Source organism: Sinohyriopsis cumingii, chromosome 15, assembly GCF_028554795.1.
Source record: "Sinohyriopsis cumingii isolate HCF-2022 chromosome 15, ASM2855479v2, whole genome shotgun sequence".
In the NCBI taxonomy this organism is placed as follows: Eukaryota; Metazoa; Mollusca; class Bivalvia; order Unionida; family Unionidae; genus Sinohyriopsis; species Sinohyriopsis cumingii.
The window spans coordinates 125,378,429-125,399,240 of NC_142975.1; the positions used below are offsets into that span (position 1 = coordinate 125,378,429).

The 20,812-nt window shown below is 37.8% G+C and overlaps 1 protein-coding gene across 1 annotated transcript in view; it reads right to left on the reverse strand.

Annotated features, from left to right (window-relative positions):
- LOC149782694 (uncharacterized) overlaps positions 1-20,812 on the reverse strand; it is a 114,853-nt gene that overhangs the window by 86,875 nt on the left and 7,166 nt on the right. The window contains exon 2 of the mRNA XM_089934185.1: positions 13,232-14,432. Coding sequence (XP_089790311.1) covers positions 13,232-14,361 — 1,130 coding nt within the window. The 5' untranslated portion in view covers positions 14,362-14,432. The remainder of the gene's footprint in view (positions 1-13,231; positions 14,433-20,812) is intronic.

Below are 20,812 nucleotides of genomic sequence, written 5' to 3' on the forward strand. Positions count from 1 at the left end.
GTGTTTACACATGTGTATGGTGATGATATTTGACAATGCTAAATCTACGACTATTTTTGTCTTTCTAAGCGTATTCAATACTTTGAAGAAAACAAACAAGTTTGCACTGAACATCCTTGGGAACTCAAAACACTTTTTGAGTCTCATCCCACCTACCCCCAACACTCTCTGGGAATATCGCAGGTATGCTAATGTTGTACTGAGGTGGAGATAATTTCCTACTGATTTTTCCATATCGAAAATCATAAAAAAATGCATAAACAATATCTGTATACATTTATATATACTATCAAACCAAAATGATGTCTGCCAATAAACACTAACTGCTGAAAAAAGGCATCTTCATATAAAAGGCTGATGTTTTAAAAAAAAAAAGCCTAGATCTACACACCAAATCATGCACGTGTTGGCAATAGACAAGCAGATTTTTTTCTTCTCCAGTCCGATAATAACATCCAAAAGCTTGACTTTGTTATCTTAAACTGTAAACACTTCAAACATTGTTTAGAAAAAAAGTTATCTGAAGTATATGGATATCTTGGCAACACCATATAGAGCAACATCTCAATCTCTCTCTGACACCAATCACTGCAGGACCTAAGAGGAATTAAAAAAACCTCAGTTTGGGGGGGTCCCTATCAAAATACAAATTGTGGGGTCCTCTACACCTCTCACACTCTTAAAATGGGTTCAGAGGCTAAATCCAATGGTCTCTCTAATGAAAAACATAATAAATTTCACTAAATATGGGTTTTGAAGTCTATCTATTGATCATAAATCTTCCTATAGTGCCTGTACCAGATGCATGGAACCCAGTTATGATATAGTCATTATAACTACTAATTTCTGCCTTTCTACAGTACATTTTAAACTGGCAGAAGAAAATATAAGATGCAATATATGGTACATTTCATCTCTGCAATAGAAATACTGCAAAGAATCAAGAATAATATCATATTCGTGCAGTAAATGGTTTCGAGCACAACTGGTACAAGCTATCCAGCAGCTAATTCTTACAAAGCCAAACTGAAACTGTTTTAATGTTATATTTCTTTATTAAAAAAAATTATCAAAAATATTTAAGAAATCTGCAGGTTACCATTTACAAACATTTTTATTTAACTGGTAGGTGACAAACAAATTGAACGATTAATTAATTATACATGAGGTATAGTAGAAACACGCTGCTTTAATTTCAAGAAAATTGCATATTAACATGATGTGTATTAGTTAAAAATGTGAAAGGACTTTTTGTGCCTGGAGTTCATTATGCAGTTCTTTGTATTTACATATTTAGAACTTTACCTTTAATTGATACCTTGTCATTAAAGCCTAATACATATTAACACATTTAAATGGGCACCATGTATTTAAAGCCTAATACATACTAAGGTGTTTAACCTTACTACATACAAAGGCATTTATCTGGCACCATGTCATTAAACCCCAATCCATAAAATAAGGCATTTAACTGGTACCATGTCATTAAACCCTAATACATACTAAGGCATTTAATTTTGCACCATGTCATTAAACCCTAATACATACTAAGGCATTGACTAAGGCATTGAACTGGCACCATGTCATTAAACCCTAATACATACTAAGGCATTTAATTTTGCACCATGTCATTAAACCCTAATACATACTAAGGCAATGACTAAGGCATTGAACTGGCACCATGTCATTAAACTCTAATACATACTAAGGCATTAATTAAGGCATTTAATTATCCACCATGTCATTAAACCCTAATACATACTAAGGCATTAACTAAGACATTTAACTGGCACCATGTCATTAAACTATAATAAATACTAGGGCATTTAACTGACACCATGTCATTAAACCTAATATATACTAAGGCATTTAATTTTGCACCATGTCATTAAACCCTAATACATACTAAGGCATTAACTAAGACATTTAACTGGCACCATGTCATTAAACTATAATAAATACTAGGGCATTTAACTGTCACCATGTCATTAAACCGTAATACTAAGGCATTTAACGGGCACCATGTCATTAAATCCTAATACATACTAAGGCATTTAACTGGCCTAATGCATTTAATTTTGCAACATGTCATTATACCATTAAGGCATTTAACTGGCACCATGTCATTAAACCCTAATACATACTAAGGCATTAACTAAGACATATAACTGGCACCATGCCATTAAACTCTAATAGATACTAAGGCATTTAAGTGGCCCCATGTCATTAAACTTAATACATACTAAGGCATTTAATTGTACACCATGTCATTAAACCAAAATACATTCTAAGGCATTAACTAAGGCATTTAAATGGCACAATGTCATTAAACTATAATACTAAGACTTTATCTGGCACCATGTCATTAAACCCTAATACATACTAAGGCATTTAACTGGCACCATGTCATTAAACCCTAATACATACTAAGACATATACTAAGATATTTAACTGGTCCCATGTCATTAAACCCTAATACATACTAAGGCATTTAATTTTGCACCATGCCGTTATACCCTAATGCATGCTAAGGCATTTGACTGTCACCAAGTCATTAAACTCTAATACATACTAAGGCATTTAACTGGCACCATGTCATTAAACCCTAATACATACGAAGGCATATAACTGGCACCATGTCATTAAACCCTAATACTAAGGCATTTAATTTTGCACCATGTCATTATACCCTAATGCATGCTAAGGCATTTAACTGGCACCATGTCATTAAACTCTAATCCATACTAAGGCATTTAACTGGCACCAATTCATTAAACCCAAATACATACTAAGGCATTTAACTGGCACCATGTCATTAAACTTTAATACACATTAATGCATTTAATTTTGCACTATGTCATTAAGCCCTACATACAGTCATATTAATCCATGTTAGCCAAATTATTTATGTACTGACATTGCTTAAGTTTGCCTTGTTTAAAACTTGTCAGTTTTGGTAAAACATACTTGAATATATTGGACCAGCTGCCAGCCTGTCCATCATACATGTAACTTGTCAGTTTTGGTAAAACATACTTGAATATATTGGACCAGCTGCCAGCCTGTCCATCATACATGTAACTTGTCAGTTTTGGTAAAACATACTTGAATATATTGGACCAGCTGCCAGCCTGTCCATCATACATGTAACTTAGGCTTCAAATCATCTGCTAGAATTTTCTGGGAGGTGTATATACTGAGAGAGCTTGCAAAGTGAATGGAGTTTGAAGTAATTGTTTTATTTCTGCTTAAAACCCATTGTGTATCAAATATCCTATCTGTCTGTGTCTAATCAAACTGAACAGATAATAGCTGGTCACTAATTTAATGTAAACTTTGGTCAGTAATATGAACATAGGTCACAGTGGGACAGTTAACTATTTCCCAATTGAATTAGTGTTGAAAGCTATAATAAAAAATCCATAGAAAACCTTGAAAGAATGTGCAGGATCCATCAAACCCTTTTGCTCAGAACCCAGGGCTACCAGAATAGAGAGTCTGACCTACCACAAGATGAACTCAGATAGCCATGGAGCTACCAGAACACTGAATATGGGCTGCCACAGCTGGATTAAGATAGTGCAATGCTAACAGAATGCAAGGTATGGGCTACCGTAAGTTGAATTCAGTTAGCCCTGGGGATACCAGGGCACATGATATGTGCTACCACAAGCAGTGCCAACAAAATATGCTAGGTCTGGGCTACCACAAGTTACATTAAGATTGGTGATATATAAGTATAAAGTTATGCTACACACAAGAATAATAACTAATGGTTCGTAAGGAAAAAGGAAAATATCTTAGGCTGATAGTTTCATGCATGAATGCTTTCTCTGAATCGCATGATTTAAGCTGGGCTTCCCAATTCTTGGTAGCAACATTCTAATTATGGAGTATATCATATTCTCAGATAGGGCTTGTTTTGAGGTCACCAAGGTCTATGCAATGCTTAAGTAATTGCTTCATGTTCCAATGGTTAAGTTGCTTATGCATATACATCTCTGTAACAGACTGGACATGATAATCTTCTAGCCATTGGACTAGCCATTGGGCAAGACATGAAACAAGCAGCATGAACATCACCATTTAATGAAAGCAGAAGGTTGCAGTGACCTACTTTTGGCAAGATCATGTAACACTGTTTGAATGGTCACCATTTACTAAAAACTGCAACAACAGCAGAATTTACATTTTCTTGAAAAACACATACATTTACAAATTTAAACCAAAGCCATATAGGATTGAAGAATACCAAAGATATACAGATGAAATTGTTATTAGGAGTGAGGATGCAGCAAACTAACTAACCATATCATGTATTACTATGATGTAAGATAAGGCCTAACCATACCATACCATGTATTACTATGATGTAAGATAAGGCCTAACCATACCATACCATGTATTACTATGATGTAAGATAAGGCCTAACCATACCATGCCATGTATTACTATGATGAAAGATAAGGCCTAACCATACCATACCATGTATTGCTATGATGCAAGATAAGTCCTAACCATACCATACCATGTATTGCTATGATGCAAGATAAGGCCTAACCATACCATAGCATGTATTACTATGATGTAAAATAGGGCCTAACCATACCATATCATATATTACTATGATGTAAGATAAGGCTTAACCATACCATACCAAGTATTACTATGATGTAAGATAAGGCCTAACCATACCATACCATGTATTGCTATGATGTAAGATAAGGCCTAACCATACCATACCATGTATTACTATGGTGTAAGATAAGGCCTAACCATACCATACCAAGTAGTATGATGTAACATAAGGACTAACCATACCATACCATGTACTACTATAATGTAAGATAAGGCCTAACCATGCCATACCAAGTATTATGATGTAAAATAAGGACTAACCATACCATACCATATATTACTATGATGTAAAAATAAGGACTAGCCATACCATGCCATGTATTACTATGATGTAAGATAAAGCCTAACCATGCTATACCATGTATTACTATGATATAAGATAAGGCCTAACCATACCATACCATGTATTACTATAATGTAAGATAAGGCCTAACCATACCATACCAAGTATTACTATGATGTAAGATAAGGACTAGCCATACCATACTGTGTATTACTATGATGTTGTTGTTGTTGTTGTGGGGTTTAACGCCATTTTTCAGCACACGATAGGCTATACATGGCGGCCAGTATTAATGGAGGAAAAACCCGGAAAGAACCACTGACCCACGAGAAGCTACTGGCAAGCTTTCTCACATGCCCACATTGGCTGAATCTTAGACTCAAACCGCCGCAGACAGAGGTGAGATGGCAGTGATCCGTAATGAAGAGCGCTTTAGACCACTTGGCCATATTACTATGATGTAAGATAAAGCCTAACCATGCTATACCATGTATTACTATGATGTAAGATAAGGCCTAACCATACCATACGATGTATTACTGTAATGTAAGATAAGGCCTAACCATGCCATACCAAGTATTATGATGTAAAATAAGGACTAACCATACCATACCATGTATTACTATGATGTAAGATAAAGCCTAACCATATCATACCATGTATTGCTATGATGTAAGATAAGGCCTAACCATACCATACCATGTATTACTATGGTGTAAGATAAGGCCTAACCATACCATACCAAGTAGTACGATGTAACATAAGGACTAACCATACCATACCATGTATTACTATAATGTAAGATAAGGCCTAACCATGCCATACCAAGTATTATGATGTAAAATAAGGACTAACCATACCATACCATGTATTACTATGATGTAAGATAAGGCCTAACCATACCATGCCATGTATTACTATGATGTAAGATAAGGCCTAACCATACCATACCATGTATTACTATGGTGTAAGATAAGGCCTTGTCATGTTTACCCCGACCCAGAGTAGCCCAGTTTGAAACATGTATAATCAAGGCAATTCTGACGGGTCATTGTTTGATGTCGAACATTGCCGAAGGCTAGCACTAATCCGTTACGTAAGATTGTTGTGGCTAGAATCGAAGGACCGGACATTGGAGTTGCACACAGCCAATTATCACCTAGGTGTCGAAATGTTTCCAAGATCAAAAGAAATTGCCTGAAGAAGTGGGAGTGTCCTAACTTCTTTCCCCTGCAAACAGACAGACAGGTTGAACTGGCCACTAAGACGATTGGACAGGGGCACAGCGCCACCCAATCAGAATCGAGATGGGGGGAGACCTTGATTTGGGTAGAATGATATCTCTGAGTTTTCCGGCAAAAGTTAGTTCCCTGAGAGAAATTACCCAGAGAAGAGGTTAGCGTAACTCCGAATAGCCATTCGTTATTGGCGGGAAAATCTTAGAGCGGGAAGGTCTAAGTACAGAAAGCTTCAAAAGGTCAGTAGATATTTGTTCGGTCTTTGTGGAATGTGACTGCATTTTAATTGTAGGTCGTATGTATACTTTATTAGTACTAGAATCATAGTACGAAGTATTACTTTGTTTTGTTAATATGTTTGCATATTTTGAAGAAATGAGTTGATATTTGTAAAGAATTATATAGCTTGCCAGCCGTCGTAAGAGTTAATATTGTAATTTACTATGTGGGTATTTTATAGTAGACTAACACATATGTTCATATGATTATAGATTTTGCCATTGTTGAATATTTGTAATGTACAGACATGCGTCTGATTTTGTCAGATTGTAGTACGATGAGATTAAATATATGTGTATATACTGACGTGACGCAATGTATTGATGTCTGTATAACAATTCGCTGATACTGTGTTATTACGCCATTGTTTACCCTGCAAGAAGTGTGTGGGAATTTCGATGTGTATGCATGCGTGGCCGAAACAGTGACAGCTATCTGATGGTTAATTGTCGATATAGTGTGAGGTGAGGTTCGATTAAACCTTTGTTAACGCCTTGTGGTTTTTCACAGGAAGCTTTGAGGGACAGACCAGTTAAAGTTTGGTTCCGTTGTCTCGGATAGAGAGACGGAGGAAAGGAAGGAAGGAGAAGAGGTGAAGTTGAAGTCTGGGAGCGGAATTGGAGGAGATAATAGAGAGGAAAAGGAGAAGTTGAAGTCTGGAGCGAAGCCGGAGGAGATAGTAGAGAGGGAAACAGAGACAAAGGAGGAGTTAGAGGAACAGAAAGAAGGAAGAATCAGCGGGAAGAAATAGATGAGTAGATGCAAGGACAGGGGGAAAATCGAACTCACACTGTAAATCACGGGATGAATTAGGCTGTCACTTGGTCGAGGGAAAGACGAGTGATTGGAAGTTATCGTTTTTGAATTATCACATTTATTAAATTGTTATTGATTGAATTTCATCTTCGTGTTCTCTATAATTTAACCGTCGGCATTGCTGACTGGGGGCTCAGAGCTGTAAATCTACATCATCACTAATTTAACTTTCTAACCTAATGAGCCAGGGTGGAACTTTCAATTTAATTTAATTAAATTATATTGGGAGAACCCCACCCCAATACGACAGAACGCCACAGTGGGCGCCTCGTCCGGGATTTGAATTAGACATAAATATTATTTTACGACCTAAAAGTTTATTTGTTAGGAAGTATTAGTGAACAGTGTGAGATATTTTCCATCCTAAGTATTTTGAATTTTTATGATTTTCTCATCTTGTGTTTGTTATATTTGATATTTGCATGTTTGGTAGATCTTTAATTACTTGCAGTAATTGTGAAGCAAATATCGAGCAAATATCTTACCTGAACGAAATTAGTTGTTGTCGACAGGTAAGTATTTGGCTGGGAACTTGTAGTATCTGTCCATTTTTAGTAAGGTCGAGACAAGGTATCACTTCCTATTAGTATAACAATATGGCTACAGAAAGGCAAATGATCAAGGAGTACCGTGCCATGGGTTCGGAAGATCTCGGCTACGAGGGAGATCGCCTGGCAGCATTTATTGAAGAAAGAATCAAGGAATGGAAGGCAGAAAAAGCAGCAGACAGAGAGCTGGAGTTGGCCAAGATATCCGCGGACAGAGAAACCCAGAAAGAGCTGGAGCTGGCCCGGATAGCCGCCGAAAGAGAAACACAGAAAGAGTTGGAGCTGGCCAGGATATCAGCGGCCACAAAAGAACGAGAGCTTGCTCACTCTCTCGAAATGGAGAAGGTCAGGTTAGCCGCTAGGGACATAGATCGGGATGACGCTAGCACAAGTTCTGGAGGGACTGGACGACCTTTCATCGACCACCGAATGGTCCAGATAAGTATGCCGCGGTTCAGCGATAAGGAGGAATCTATCGACGATTTTCTTGTTCAGTTTGAGAAACTCGCTCACGCTCATAAAATTCCTGAACAACATTGGGCGATTAATGTCTCAGCTTTTTTGCAAGGTGCAGCTCGTGAAGTCTACCACGGCTTAGCTGCAGACGATGCTGATGACTATAATGCGCTCAAAAAGGCCCTTCTCTGCCATTATCGGCTGACCGCCGAAACATATCGCAAACTTTTTCGGGACTCGGCGAAAAAGGCAACGGAGACCCACTCTCAATTCCACACCTGTGTTCGAGGGTTATTTGAGAAGTGGATGAAGATGGCCGAAGTCGAACAATCGTACGACGGGCTACGCGAGGTTATACTCAAGGAACATGTCCTGAGTACTTACCATCGCGAGTTGACAGTCTTTCTAGCAGAGAGAGAGCACCGGACGCTCGAAGAGATCGCTAGCATGGCGGAGCGATACGAGCAGGCACACTCGAAAAGTGGAGGTTCTGGGGGTGCGGACCGACCCCGACCCACTGAGTCGCGCCGTGTGGTTGAGGTGGAGCCGACAGTCCGTAACCGTCAGGGCGACGGGAGGGTCGGAGGGGGATCTACAGGTAAGGATGCCAACCATAGACCTGGACAGGCCTCACCCACGAAAGCGGGACTTGCAGGTCGGCGAGGGCCGCCGACGTGTTACAACTGCAAGCGCCCGGGGCATATTGCCAGGGACTGTCCCAAGGGCAGGCAGACCCAGGTGAATGCCGTCGCTAGGAAGGAGCGCGAGCCGGAGGCAAGCTGTAACCCAGCCAACCTCGCGTCTGCTACTGTCAACGGAGAAGGTGCCACCATCTTGTATGACACTGGGTGTAGCGTCCCAGCCCTTGTCGACACGAAGTACGTTAAGCCCGAGGATTACACAGGGGAGGTAATCGAAGTTCAGTACGCGAACAGCGCGCGTGACTCATTGCCAGTGGCTGTCATTGACCTCGATTCACCGTACGTGAAGGGGAAAATTGAAGCTGCATGCTTGGATGGTTTGTCGCATGACGTCATACTGGGATGTCGTTATGTGTTGCCACAACCGAACCCCGAAACCTGCACACCGATGCCGGTGAGTGCTGTGGAAACCAGGTCCAAGAGTCGACAGACGGAAGCAAAGCCGATGGAAGTTACATCGACACCGGTGAGTAACGTTCTTCCGGCCGAGCTGAGGAAGCGGCAACAGGAAGACGCAACTCTGGCGCAGTTGCACAAAAACGCTGCAGCAGGAACGGAGAGAGAAACTCCGAATGGCGGGGTGAAGTTCGCATACAAGAAGGGGATCTTGTATCGCCACGCCAGGAAAGGCCGCAAACACTTGAAGCAAGTCGTCGGGCCGAAAGAGAAGCGAGGCGAAGTGTTAAAACTCGCGCACGAAAGTCTCATGAGTGGACACATGGGAATTGCCAAGACGCTTGACCGTCTTGTCAGAGAATTCTACTGGCCAGGGGTCCAGGGAGACGTTAAGCGGTTCTGTCTCTCCTGTGACAAGTGCCAGAGAATGGCACCGGAAACGGCTCATCGACCCGTCCCCTTGGGGAGTACACCCCTTATTGATGAACCATTTTGATGTGTCGCGATGGATTTAATCGGATCGATAAAACCCGCATCGTCGCACGGGAATCGTTATATGTCGCGTACGGTAGTCGGAAGTTGTCAGCTGCCGAGAAGAACTACTCCGTATCAGAGAGAGAATGCCTCGGAATTGTGTTCGGTATATCACGGTTCGAGCGGTACTTATACGGGCGGAAGTTCATCTTGGAGACCGACCACCAACCACTCGCGTATCTCGCGCAGGCGAAATTGTCGAATGGACGATTGATGCGATGGTCGCTGTTCTTACAACAATACCAGATGTAGATCAGATACGTGAAAGGAACTGAGAACGTAGGCGCCGATTTCATGAGCAGGAGCGCTGGAATGGTATAGATCGCTGTATATATATATATATTCATGTTCGCACTCAGTGTGTAGTATCGCGATAATTTTGTTCTTTATTTCGTGTATTAATGCCATTGCATTTGAAGTAATTTTGAGGGAATAAAATCCCGATTTTATTCTCAAGCGTGGGGGGGTGTCATGTTTACCCCGACCCAGAGTAGCCCAGTTTGAAACATGTATAATCAAGGCAATTCTGACGGGTCATTGTTTGATGTCGAACATTGCCGAAGGCTAGCACTAATCCGTTACGTAAGATTGTTGTGGCTAGAATCGAAGGACCGGACATTGGAGTTGCACACAGCCAATTATCACCTAGGTGTCGAAATGTTTCCAAGATCAAAAGAAATTGCCTGAAGAAGTGGGAGTGTCCTAACTTCTTTCCCCTGCAAACAGACAGACAGGTTGAACTGGCCACTAAGACGATTGGACAGGGGCACAGCGCCACCCAATCAGAATCGAGATGGGGGGAGACCTTGATTTGGGTAGAATGATATCTCTGAGTTTTCCGGCAAAAGTTAGTTCCCTGAGAGAAATTACCCAGAGAAGAGGTTAGCGTAACTCCGAATAGCCATTCGTTATTGGCGGGAAAATCTTAGAGCGGGAAGGTCTAAGTACAGAAAGCTTCAAAAGGTCAGTAGATATTTGTTCGGTCTTTGTGGAATGCGACTGCATTTTAATTGTAGGTCGTATGTATACTTTATTAGTACTAGAATCATAGTACGAAGTATTACTTTGTTTTGTTAATATGTTTGCATATTTTGAAGAAATGAGTTGATATTTGTAAAGAATTATATAGCTTGCCAGCCGTCGTAAGAGTTAATATTGTAATTTACTATGTGGGTATTTTATAGTAGACTAACACATATGTTCATATGATTATAGATTTTGCCATTGTTGAATATTTGTAATGTACAGACATGCGTCTGATTTTGTCAGATTGTAGTACGATGAGATTAAATATATATGTGTATATACTGACGTGACGCAATGTATTGATGTCTGTATAACAATTCGCTGATACTGTGTTATTACGCCATTGTTTACCCTGCAAGAAGTGTGTGGGAATTTCGATGTGTATGCATGCGTGGCCGAAACAGTGACAGCTATCTGATGGTTAATTGTCGATATAGTGTGAGGTGAGGTTCGATTAAACCTTTGTTAACGCCTTGTGGTTTTTCACAGGAAGCTTTGAGGGACAGACCAGTTAAAGTTTGGTTCCGTTGTCTCGGATAGAGAGACGGAGGAAAGGAAGGAAGGAGAAGAGGTGAAGTTGAAGTCTGGAGCGAAGCCGGAGGAGATAGTAGAGAGGGAAACAGAGACAAAGGAGGAGTTAGAGGAACAGAAAGAAGGAAGAATCAGCGGGAAGAAATAGATGAGTAGATGCAAGGACAGGGGGAAAATCGAACTCACACTGTAAATCACGGGATGAATTAGGCTGTCACTTGGTCGAGGGAAAGACGAGTGATTGGAAGTTATCGTTTTTGAATTATCACATTTATTAAATTGTTATTGATTGAATTTCATCTTCGTGTTCTCTATAATTTAACCGTCAGCATTGCTGACTGGGGGCTCAGAGCTGTAAATCTACATCATCACTAATTTAACTTTCTAACCTAATGAGCCAGGGTGGAACTTTCAATTTAATTTAATTAAATTATATTGGGAGAACCCCACCCCAATACGACAGAACGTCACAGGCCTAACCATACCATACCAAGTAGTACGATGTAACATAAGGACTAACCATACCATACCATGTATTACTATAATGTAAGATAAGGCCTAACCATGCCATACCAAGTATTATGATGTAAAATAAGGACTAACCATACCATACCATGTATTACTATGATGTAAGATAAAGCCTAACCATACCATACCATGTATTACTATGATGTAAGATAAGGCCTAACCATACCATACCATGTATTATTATGATGTAAAATAAGGACTAACCATACCATGTACTGTTACTGTATAATTAAGGATTAACCATACCCTTCCATGTATTGTTATTATATAAAACAAAGACTAAACCATACCATACCATGTATAATTAAGGACTAACTACATCATACCATATGTTATGATATAAAATAAGGACTAACCATACCATATCATGTATTGTTAATGTAAAATAAGGACTAACCATACCAGATATTGTTATGATATATAATAAGGACTAACCATACCATTACATGTTACAATATAAAATATGATCTAACAATACCATATACTGTTATAAGCATGCACTAAATATACCACATATTGTGAAGATTTTTAAAAACAAATTAAAAAAATATTTAAAATACTGTTAAAATATTTAAAAAAGGGTTAACTATGACCATAATATTGTTATAAAGATCAGGACTTAACATAATATATATTATTTAGATATAAAACCAGGACACTGATCAGTAGTATCTTTTAATAAGTATAAAGGGATTTAGGCCCATATACTTTTATCCCCTTTTTTTGTCAAATTCCTAAATCGGCTCTCAAATGCATTTCCAATCATATTTATATATAAATACCAAAACTACATGAAACTTGAAGGTATATGACATACAAATCCTTAGAAAATGAAAAATTCATGCAAAAGCAGTTCAATAACTTGTGTAGATCATTTCAAGCACACAAAACATTACTCAATTTGGCGAGGAAGCATTTTCATAAACAAAATATTGTTTAGACAAAACTGACCATACTGATAATATTACCTGAGAAAATTGCATTACCCTAAAATGGTGAACTGACCATCTTAGCAAAATTGTATATTGGTAAATTACCACAATTTACAGTATTTCAGTAATGATATGTGTAACATCATTTTTGTTATTTTGTGAAAACATTAAGAAGAAATTATTATACTGAACAATGCAGTAATAATTCTGAACCTATATGGAAATATGTGAGAGGGATAAAATACATTTACATAACCATTATGAATGGGCAAATGAAGAACACACAAAACAAAGTACAAAATTCTTTGGTGCTACTAGGACTTACCTATTCGTGAAGATCTTCTCCACAAACTGTTTCATGAAGGACATACAGTCCAACGTCAAATCATCTGGCTGGCTGTCTGTACTGAATGAGGAACTCCAAGATTTATCTGAACCACGGGAACCTGTTCGACGGAAGGGAATTCCACCAAATTCAACGTCTGAGGAATCAACACTGGTCTGATTATAGCTACTTGTTCCAAATTCCACCTCCGATGAATCTAAACTGCTGACACTAGGCAGTGAGATTTTTTCTTTACTGTCCCGAGTCCGAGGATGGAAATCTTCAAGTTCTGGTTCATCGAATGATATCAAGTCACCCATGTGTAAAAGTGTTTTCTTTTTGGTCACAGCTTCATCAACAAGTACTGGTTCAGGCTCAGGCTCTGGTTCTACATAGTCATCAAACAACATCTCATCCACAGTACTTGATCTACGCTTTGTGACCATAAATTTGGGGGCTCGCCTATCTGTGGATGAAGCCATATCTGCACCATTCTGTTGACCTGAATCAGCCACAGTGACTGCCTCTTGGGATTTATTCAATCCTTGGGAAACTGCAGGGGTTTGAGACAAATCAGGCAGAGTGATCACCCTTTGAGCCAGCAGTGATGTTACAGTAGGCAAAGATTTGTCCATATTAGCTGAGTTGGATGAATAAGATATTTTACTTGGAGAGTACAAAGGCTCATCAAAACTTATGTTCACTCCTGTCGGAAGATGTGACTCCTCAGAAGTATTGTTATCACTATAGTCCGATGAACTCTGGTGTTTTTGTAGATGACCTGATACGTGTGCATCAGATGTCAATTTTGCAGCAACACTGTCTTGCTCTTTACGTGTTTTTGTCCATGTTAAATCAGCACTATATTGCAATGAACTTTGCTTACTTGTCTTGGGATCCTCTTCACCACTACTGTAACTACTACTACTACTATTACTTGGACTACTCTTCATAAGTGAGGCGCCCACGCTCTCAAACTTTGATGATAAATCATTCAGCAGTCCGTTCTTTTTGGCAATCATGGAGGAAAAAAATCTGGAAGTGCCTTCAGAAAAACTGGACGAAAGCTGTGATCTCTGTTCCTCAATGCCAGTACCGCTTTCCGATCGACGCCTATTGAGAAATTCCATTGTTGTCTGCTAAAACTGATTCCACTTCAATACTTAAAAAACATCAGGGGATTCTAATATCTTCATGTGACCTAAAAAAAAGAATTAAATATTCACTATTTGGCTTGTGCCTCTATGTCCCTTCAATTCTTCCACTAACAACTCTGATAACGATAGCCAAATACAAAAACATCAATACTTGGACTGTGCCTATGCTGCTGTTTGGAGTTTTATATGTTCTCTGTCAATATCCTGTAGTGGAATTCTCTAGCAGGTTGATTGTTCCAAAAACTGAGCATCTGAAACATGCAACATTAACATTATATCAAAGACTGGTACCAGATCAATACACTATTCATCTCCCTTTCCAGCTACAGAAACCAGAAACCAATCTAAAAAGTTCAAGCATATTGACAACATTATAATTCATTTTGTCATGCTTACTGATGGGATGTTACTTTGGAAGTGTTTCCTATTAAGAACAATTTATAAATGGATTGATTTACAGGAAATATTAATACGTATGAAAACTAATTTAAAAAAAGACTCAAATTTGATCAACTGACCTGGTATAAACCTTCAAAAGACCTATTTCACGATACACACGTCCAAAGAGTTACTGTTCCTGACATCACTAAATTAAAATCAAAACAAGACCATCAGGCAAAATAAAATGTGTGTTTCCAGTCAGCCAACCATCCCGGTTTTTCATTCCTGACCCTGGCATTTTTTTCCCCAGGGTTAAAAAAAAGTAAAAATAACAAAAATTCCCTAAATTGATTTGTGCATCTAACTTAGCCGATTTTGCCCAGTACTTGAAGCACTTGTTACATTATAAATGTTAACTACCTATCCAGAGCAATAGGTAACACATTTTTTGGGGAAATAACTGCTTGGTTTAGGTTGTTTATATTGACCAGGAAGTGTAGACCAGCATTGGAAAATGATGCAAAAGTTCGAAAGAAATAGTCATGTTTACAATTTTACTAAATTGTTCCATTGTTGCTTTAAGCAAACAGATGATGTTTTTGGCACAGGATTCTTCAAATAGATATTCCTGTTCTGGAAATAGCACACTCAACTTTTAAGTGCCTTTACATAATATAATTAGTATCAACTATTTTTCCATCTACACTTGCCCCGATGACATGACTGATTTAGTATTTTATTATGCCTGTTCTCCTGACCTCAGCTGATGCATTGTTTTAAGTTTCCTTCTTTGTATATGCAGTAGGTCTTAAATGCCACGTGTAATGGAGTATTCATACAAAATGGAATATCAGCATGCAAAAATGAAACCACAGAAATATACTTTTAGTGTATATCTATGAATTTAATAACATAACTATAATTATTTTTATTGCGATGGCACTCAGGGTGACCGAGTGGTGTAAAGTGCTCACCTTTACTGATTTCTACCATTTCACTGCTATGTGCATGGGTCTGAGTTTTGGGCTTGGCCAATATGTGTATGCAAGAAAACTTACAGTATAGCTTCCTGTGGGTCAGTGGTTGTAATTCCCAGGGTTTTCCCGGGTTCTTTTTCCTCCAATTATACTGTCCGCCATGTGTAACCTATTATGTGCTGAAAAATGGCATTAAAGCCACAACAATACTGTGTTTGCAATAATTATCATTGAGATATTGTTACAGAATAATTAACATGTTCTGATCATATTTTCTCAAATGAGAATAAAGGCTATTTTTCTTTTGGTGAAAAGCTGTCATTATGCAAAACAACTCATTAAGAAAATGTAAATGCTAAAGAGAATAATCAAAAAACTATACATTTCATAAATATTTTACAACTGTTTAATATTATTTTAATTCAAATTTCAAGCAAACATTAGTCCATTTGACTGTTAAAGACAAAATGCAGTCAGCATATTGCAAACTGGAAAATTGGCCATGTAAAATGAAACACTGACAATTAATGGTTGCTGTTATACTACTCCTTCAAATCATGAAATTTTAAATTTATTTTCATTATTTAAGTTTAAATTTTAAATATTCTATTTCAAGTTCTTCCAAATTGTTAGGATGTAAATTCATGACGCCAAATGGAATTTTGGCATACAAAATGGAGTCATGTCTGTGAAAGTGAGACTGGTGTGCAAAAATGAAATCATAAAACAAATAAATCTATAATGATGAAAATAAATTTATTCAATACATGTATTTGCAGAATAATCAAGATAATTACAGACAATTCCAATTCATATGGTGAAATTCCATTCTGCATCACAAACTCTGGACTCGTTACATTAATGTAAATTGTTTAACATTATTTTAGTTTATAATGGCCATAAATAATGTATTATTAATTAGGAATGAAGCAATTAATCAATATATCAATGCATTAATTTTTTTCCATACTGATACCAATATCGATACAAGAGATCATGCTTAAATACAAAATGATGCTTACCCTATGTAAGTTACTTTAAATGTCATGAACAATTATTTGCTGCTTGCCTACATTTTTATACTTTGAATTCATCTACAACAGCTGTTGCAGGTTTATGCACTCATTCCTGTCATATTAAAAAAGAACTATTGGCAACACCCACATGCCAGTTACAAATTAACACAAGATGGTTTGAACTCGCTGGTCTGAAATCTCCACCCTCCCGCCAAGTCTATGCTAATTATTTCATTCCGACAGCATGCTCAGCCACTGATAACATCTATCAACATTAGCCAGACATTCCAGACTTGTTCTTCATCTATAATTTAAAGTAAATAATTTACTATCATTTAATAACCATTTTTAAGTGAAACTTCCCCGTTGCTTCATAATCCTGTCAACCTGGATTGAATTTGAGGGATATGTTTCCAGTGTGTCATGCACTAAAATTTGTTTCATTCAATTCTAACTGGTGGTTATTGTTTGTTGAAGACCAGAGTAAAACAATAACCACCAATCAGAGCTGTAGTTTATTTACTGCATGACAACTGAATCCAAATATATACAAAGCAACGGATAAGTTCCTCACAAAAGTAGCTATTATATGATCTGTAAAATACATGAACCAGGGCCAGGTCATACCAAAGACATATTAATGGTACTAACAGCTGCCTTGCTTTGTGTTCAGCATTAAAAGGTTAGCATTAGGCCTGGTCGGCCAGGTGTCAGGATAATGTGACAAGGTGGGACATGATGCTACATGTCTCGGCATGATGCCCCAGTGCTAGCCATCACTATAAAGTGTCACACTGAATACATCATAGTGATATGACTACAACTGTTAAAGCTACATTAAAAACCTAATTCACACACTTACATGCACTTAGCAAGCATACTGAATAATAAAACATTAGCACAGAATTGGTGAGGGAGTAGATTCCAAAAAGGATGAGTTACAGTCATCTTAATTTCTAGAAGGCGAGTGGATGTTGTGAATAATTTTCTTTTTCACGAACAAAAGCAAGTATCTGTGGCTGTGGCAGTCATTTTGCATATGCAGAAAGTAATGCAGGTATACTACAAGTACAATATGATGGATTCAGTTGTTAGTCATCTCCACTCCCACACTTGGACTTGTTCTATATAAGATTTTCCTTGCACAAGTAAACTGCCCTATTTCTTCTGTTCTGAAGATAAGATTTTTTAGTGCCCTTCCAATTTAAATGACGACAAGAAATAAGACATTTAAAAGTATTCATCAAGTGAAAAACAAAAGGGTGTGGTATTAAGATGTTGTTGTTGTTGTTGTTGTGGGGTTTAACGCCATTTTCAGCACACAATAGGCTATACATGGTGGCCAGTATTAATGGTGGAGGAAGAACCCGGGAAAACCTTGGAAAAGAACCACCGACCCACGAGAGGTGACTAAGATGAATCCTGCATCTGATTAAATGGCCTAAAAGGTGGAACTGCGGAAAACTAACAGGTGGTCTGTCTGAAAATGTTTTTTATACCTTGTCAAGGATGAGAATGGCATATGAATAGAGGCGTCTACATCTGTCCGTAATCTGCATGCTGGAAATACAACCAAGATGTCAACACATCTAAAACGGCACCACCCTTCCAGTGACACCTTTCAAAGAAGGAAAAGACCAGGAAGTTGATTATGTGCATCTACCACGTTTCAGTCATATCATAGGCTTTGTACGTGAAACATATCAATATGCAACATAGTTGCATTGTTTCACACGTGTGAATTGTTTTAATCCTATTATTAATCAAGGCATTAGGCAAAGGGAAAAAAATGTGAAACGTAATTTACTTATCTCATATATCTGCATATAAGCCACATAATTTAGGAAATTATAAAAGCCTTTAAGAAGGGAAGTTGGGTTTCTGCACTTGGATTACCTGCCCAAATGTTTAAGCTGTTAGTATTGTTTAATTTAACTAGATTTTTGAAATAAAAATCAACATGCTTTAGGCATACATGTAGTTGTTTTTTTAAATGTATAAAAAAAGCCAGATTATAATATTAATCTCCCAGCAGGGAGCACCTAGGTTTGGAATTTCATGATTTTGCTAGATAATGCCTGATCATTATTTTCTGGTCTATAAAATTACAAACAGGATTTATTCAGGCTTGTAAACAGTCAGCCTAATTACAAAATGGGAATGTGTGTGTGTGATTCACATTTTTAATGTAGCTTTAACAATTTTTCAGTCATATCGCTATGATGTCTGCAATGTGGTAGATTATGCTGCGTAGGACATCATGCTACATGTCTGCGGCATGATGCCCCACCCAGTCACATTATCCTGACAACCGGCCGACAAGTCCTATCACTAACCTCTTAATGCTGAGTGCCAAGCGACTCAGCCGGGGATTTAACCCACAACCTCCTGCATCACAAAATGGGAATGATTCAGGCTTGTAACCATTCTGCCTAACTGCAACACAGGATTGATTCATGCAGGTAACCAGTCTGCCTCATTGCATAACATGACTGATACAATCTGGATTAATGCCAGCATCACTAATTATATTTGGAATTCTATCTGCTAGTGCAGGGAAACAAATATTTGTGATAATTGCCATATTGATTTTTGCACAGAAATTGGTAAAACTGTTTATCTCATAGCACAAGATGGTTTATGTTATGCCATCATTCTTCTGTAGAGCAAACAAGATAAAAGTTATCACTGTTTTGCATCAACTTACTCGGCAGTAGAGAAATAGTAATAATAGTCCAACCAATAGTTATATTCAAGTCTATGTCATTAATAAGGGTCCAATCTACACATCTAAATTCATGTCAGTAATAATAGTCCAACCAACAGTTAGTGTCAAATCCCTGTCAGTAACAATGGTTACATGACAACACGAGATACATCAGAAACATCACCAAGGTAGTATGCACAAGAAGGTTAATGACCCAAAGTGTCTAATGTCACTGATACATCTACTTTCGGCAATCTGATTAAAATCAGATTTGCGCTGTATGTGAAGATCTGATGACGACCGCTTAAGGGTCATGCTCTAGTGACCATTTGAAATAGCCAATGGAAATGCAGCTTTAAAAAATCTTAAAGTGAATCAAATCATTCAGTACACATTCATGCTCTTCATCCACACTGCTCAGTCTCCAAACATGAAGATATAAAAATTGATCTGATTGGTAGATGAAATTAGCAATTATGGTAATAACACAGGTTGCCAAAACATGACCCCTACATGGTTGCTTAAGATCTTCATGTATAACAGTGGAGATGTGATTTTAATCCGATTGCTACTTTTGGTACATTTGGTACATTGTCAGAGACTGTAATTGTGAAACTTACTCTTACCAATAAAAGTTTGTTTGGGTTGGTATGCATATACTTTGTACAACAGTTGAAAAGCATAGAGGTTCTATAAATAAATGTTTGGCATACTGTTGTACATTTAATCTCTAAATAGCAATATGGATACACTTTAGTTACAATTTAACCTGGAACCTGGATACACTTTAGTTACAATTTAACCTTGATACATTTTAGTTACATTTTAGCCATATATTTTGATGTGCATTTTGTTAAATGATAATTGGTAAAGAATAATAATTAAGTTCAAAGAAACCTTTCCAGTGTGATGAAAATATACATTTCTAGGCACTTTAAACCAAACAATCTAAGCCTTTTAAAATTATGTCCACGTCTTCTACACACTGGCAGTACACTATTGTCTGCAAGCTCCAGAATCTGTGAACATTTATTATGTCACATGTTGTTGTTGAAGGTTCAATGCCATTTTTTAGCACACGATAAGCTATAAATTGTGGCCAGCATAACTGGTGGAGGAGGAACCAGATAAAACCTAGTAAGAATCAAATGATCATTGCAAAGTCACATGTATTTGCAAGATGCTATGTCAAATTAGAAATGTCAAGTTTGTCTGGATGCTTCTCATGAAATCTTCCATTCAGAAATGGTTTGTAGCTACCACATGCTGTCAGCCATTTCTAAATGCAAAATACCATATCATGGTTGATATAATTTAATTTTTACTTGTTTAGGACAAGTAGT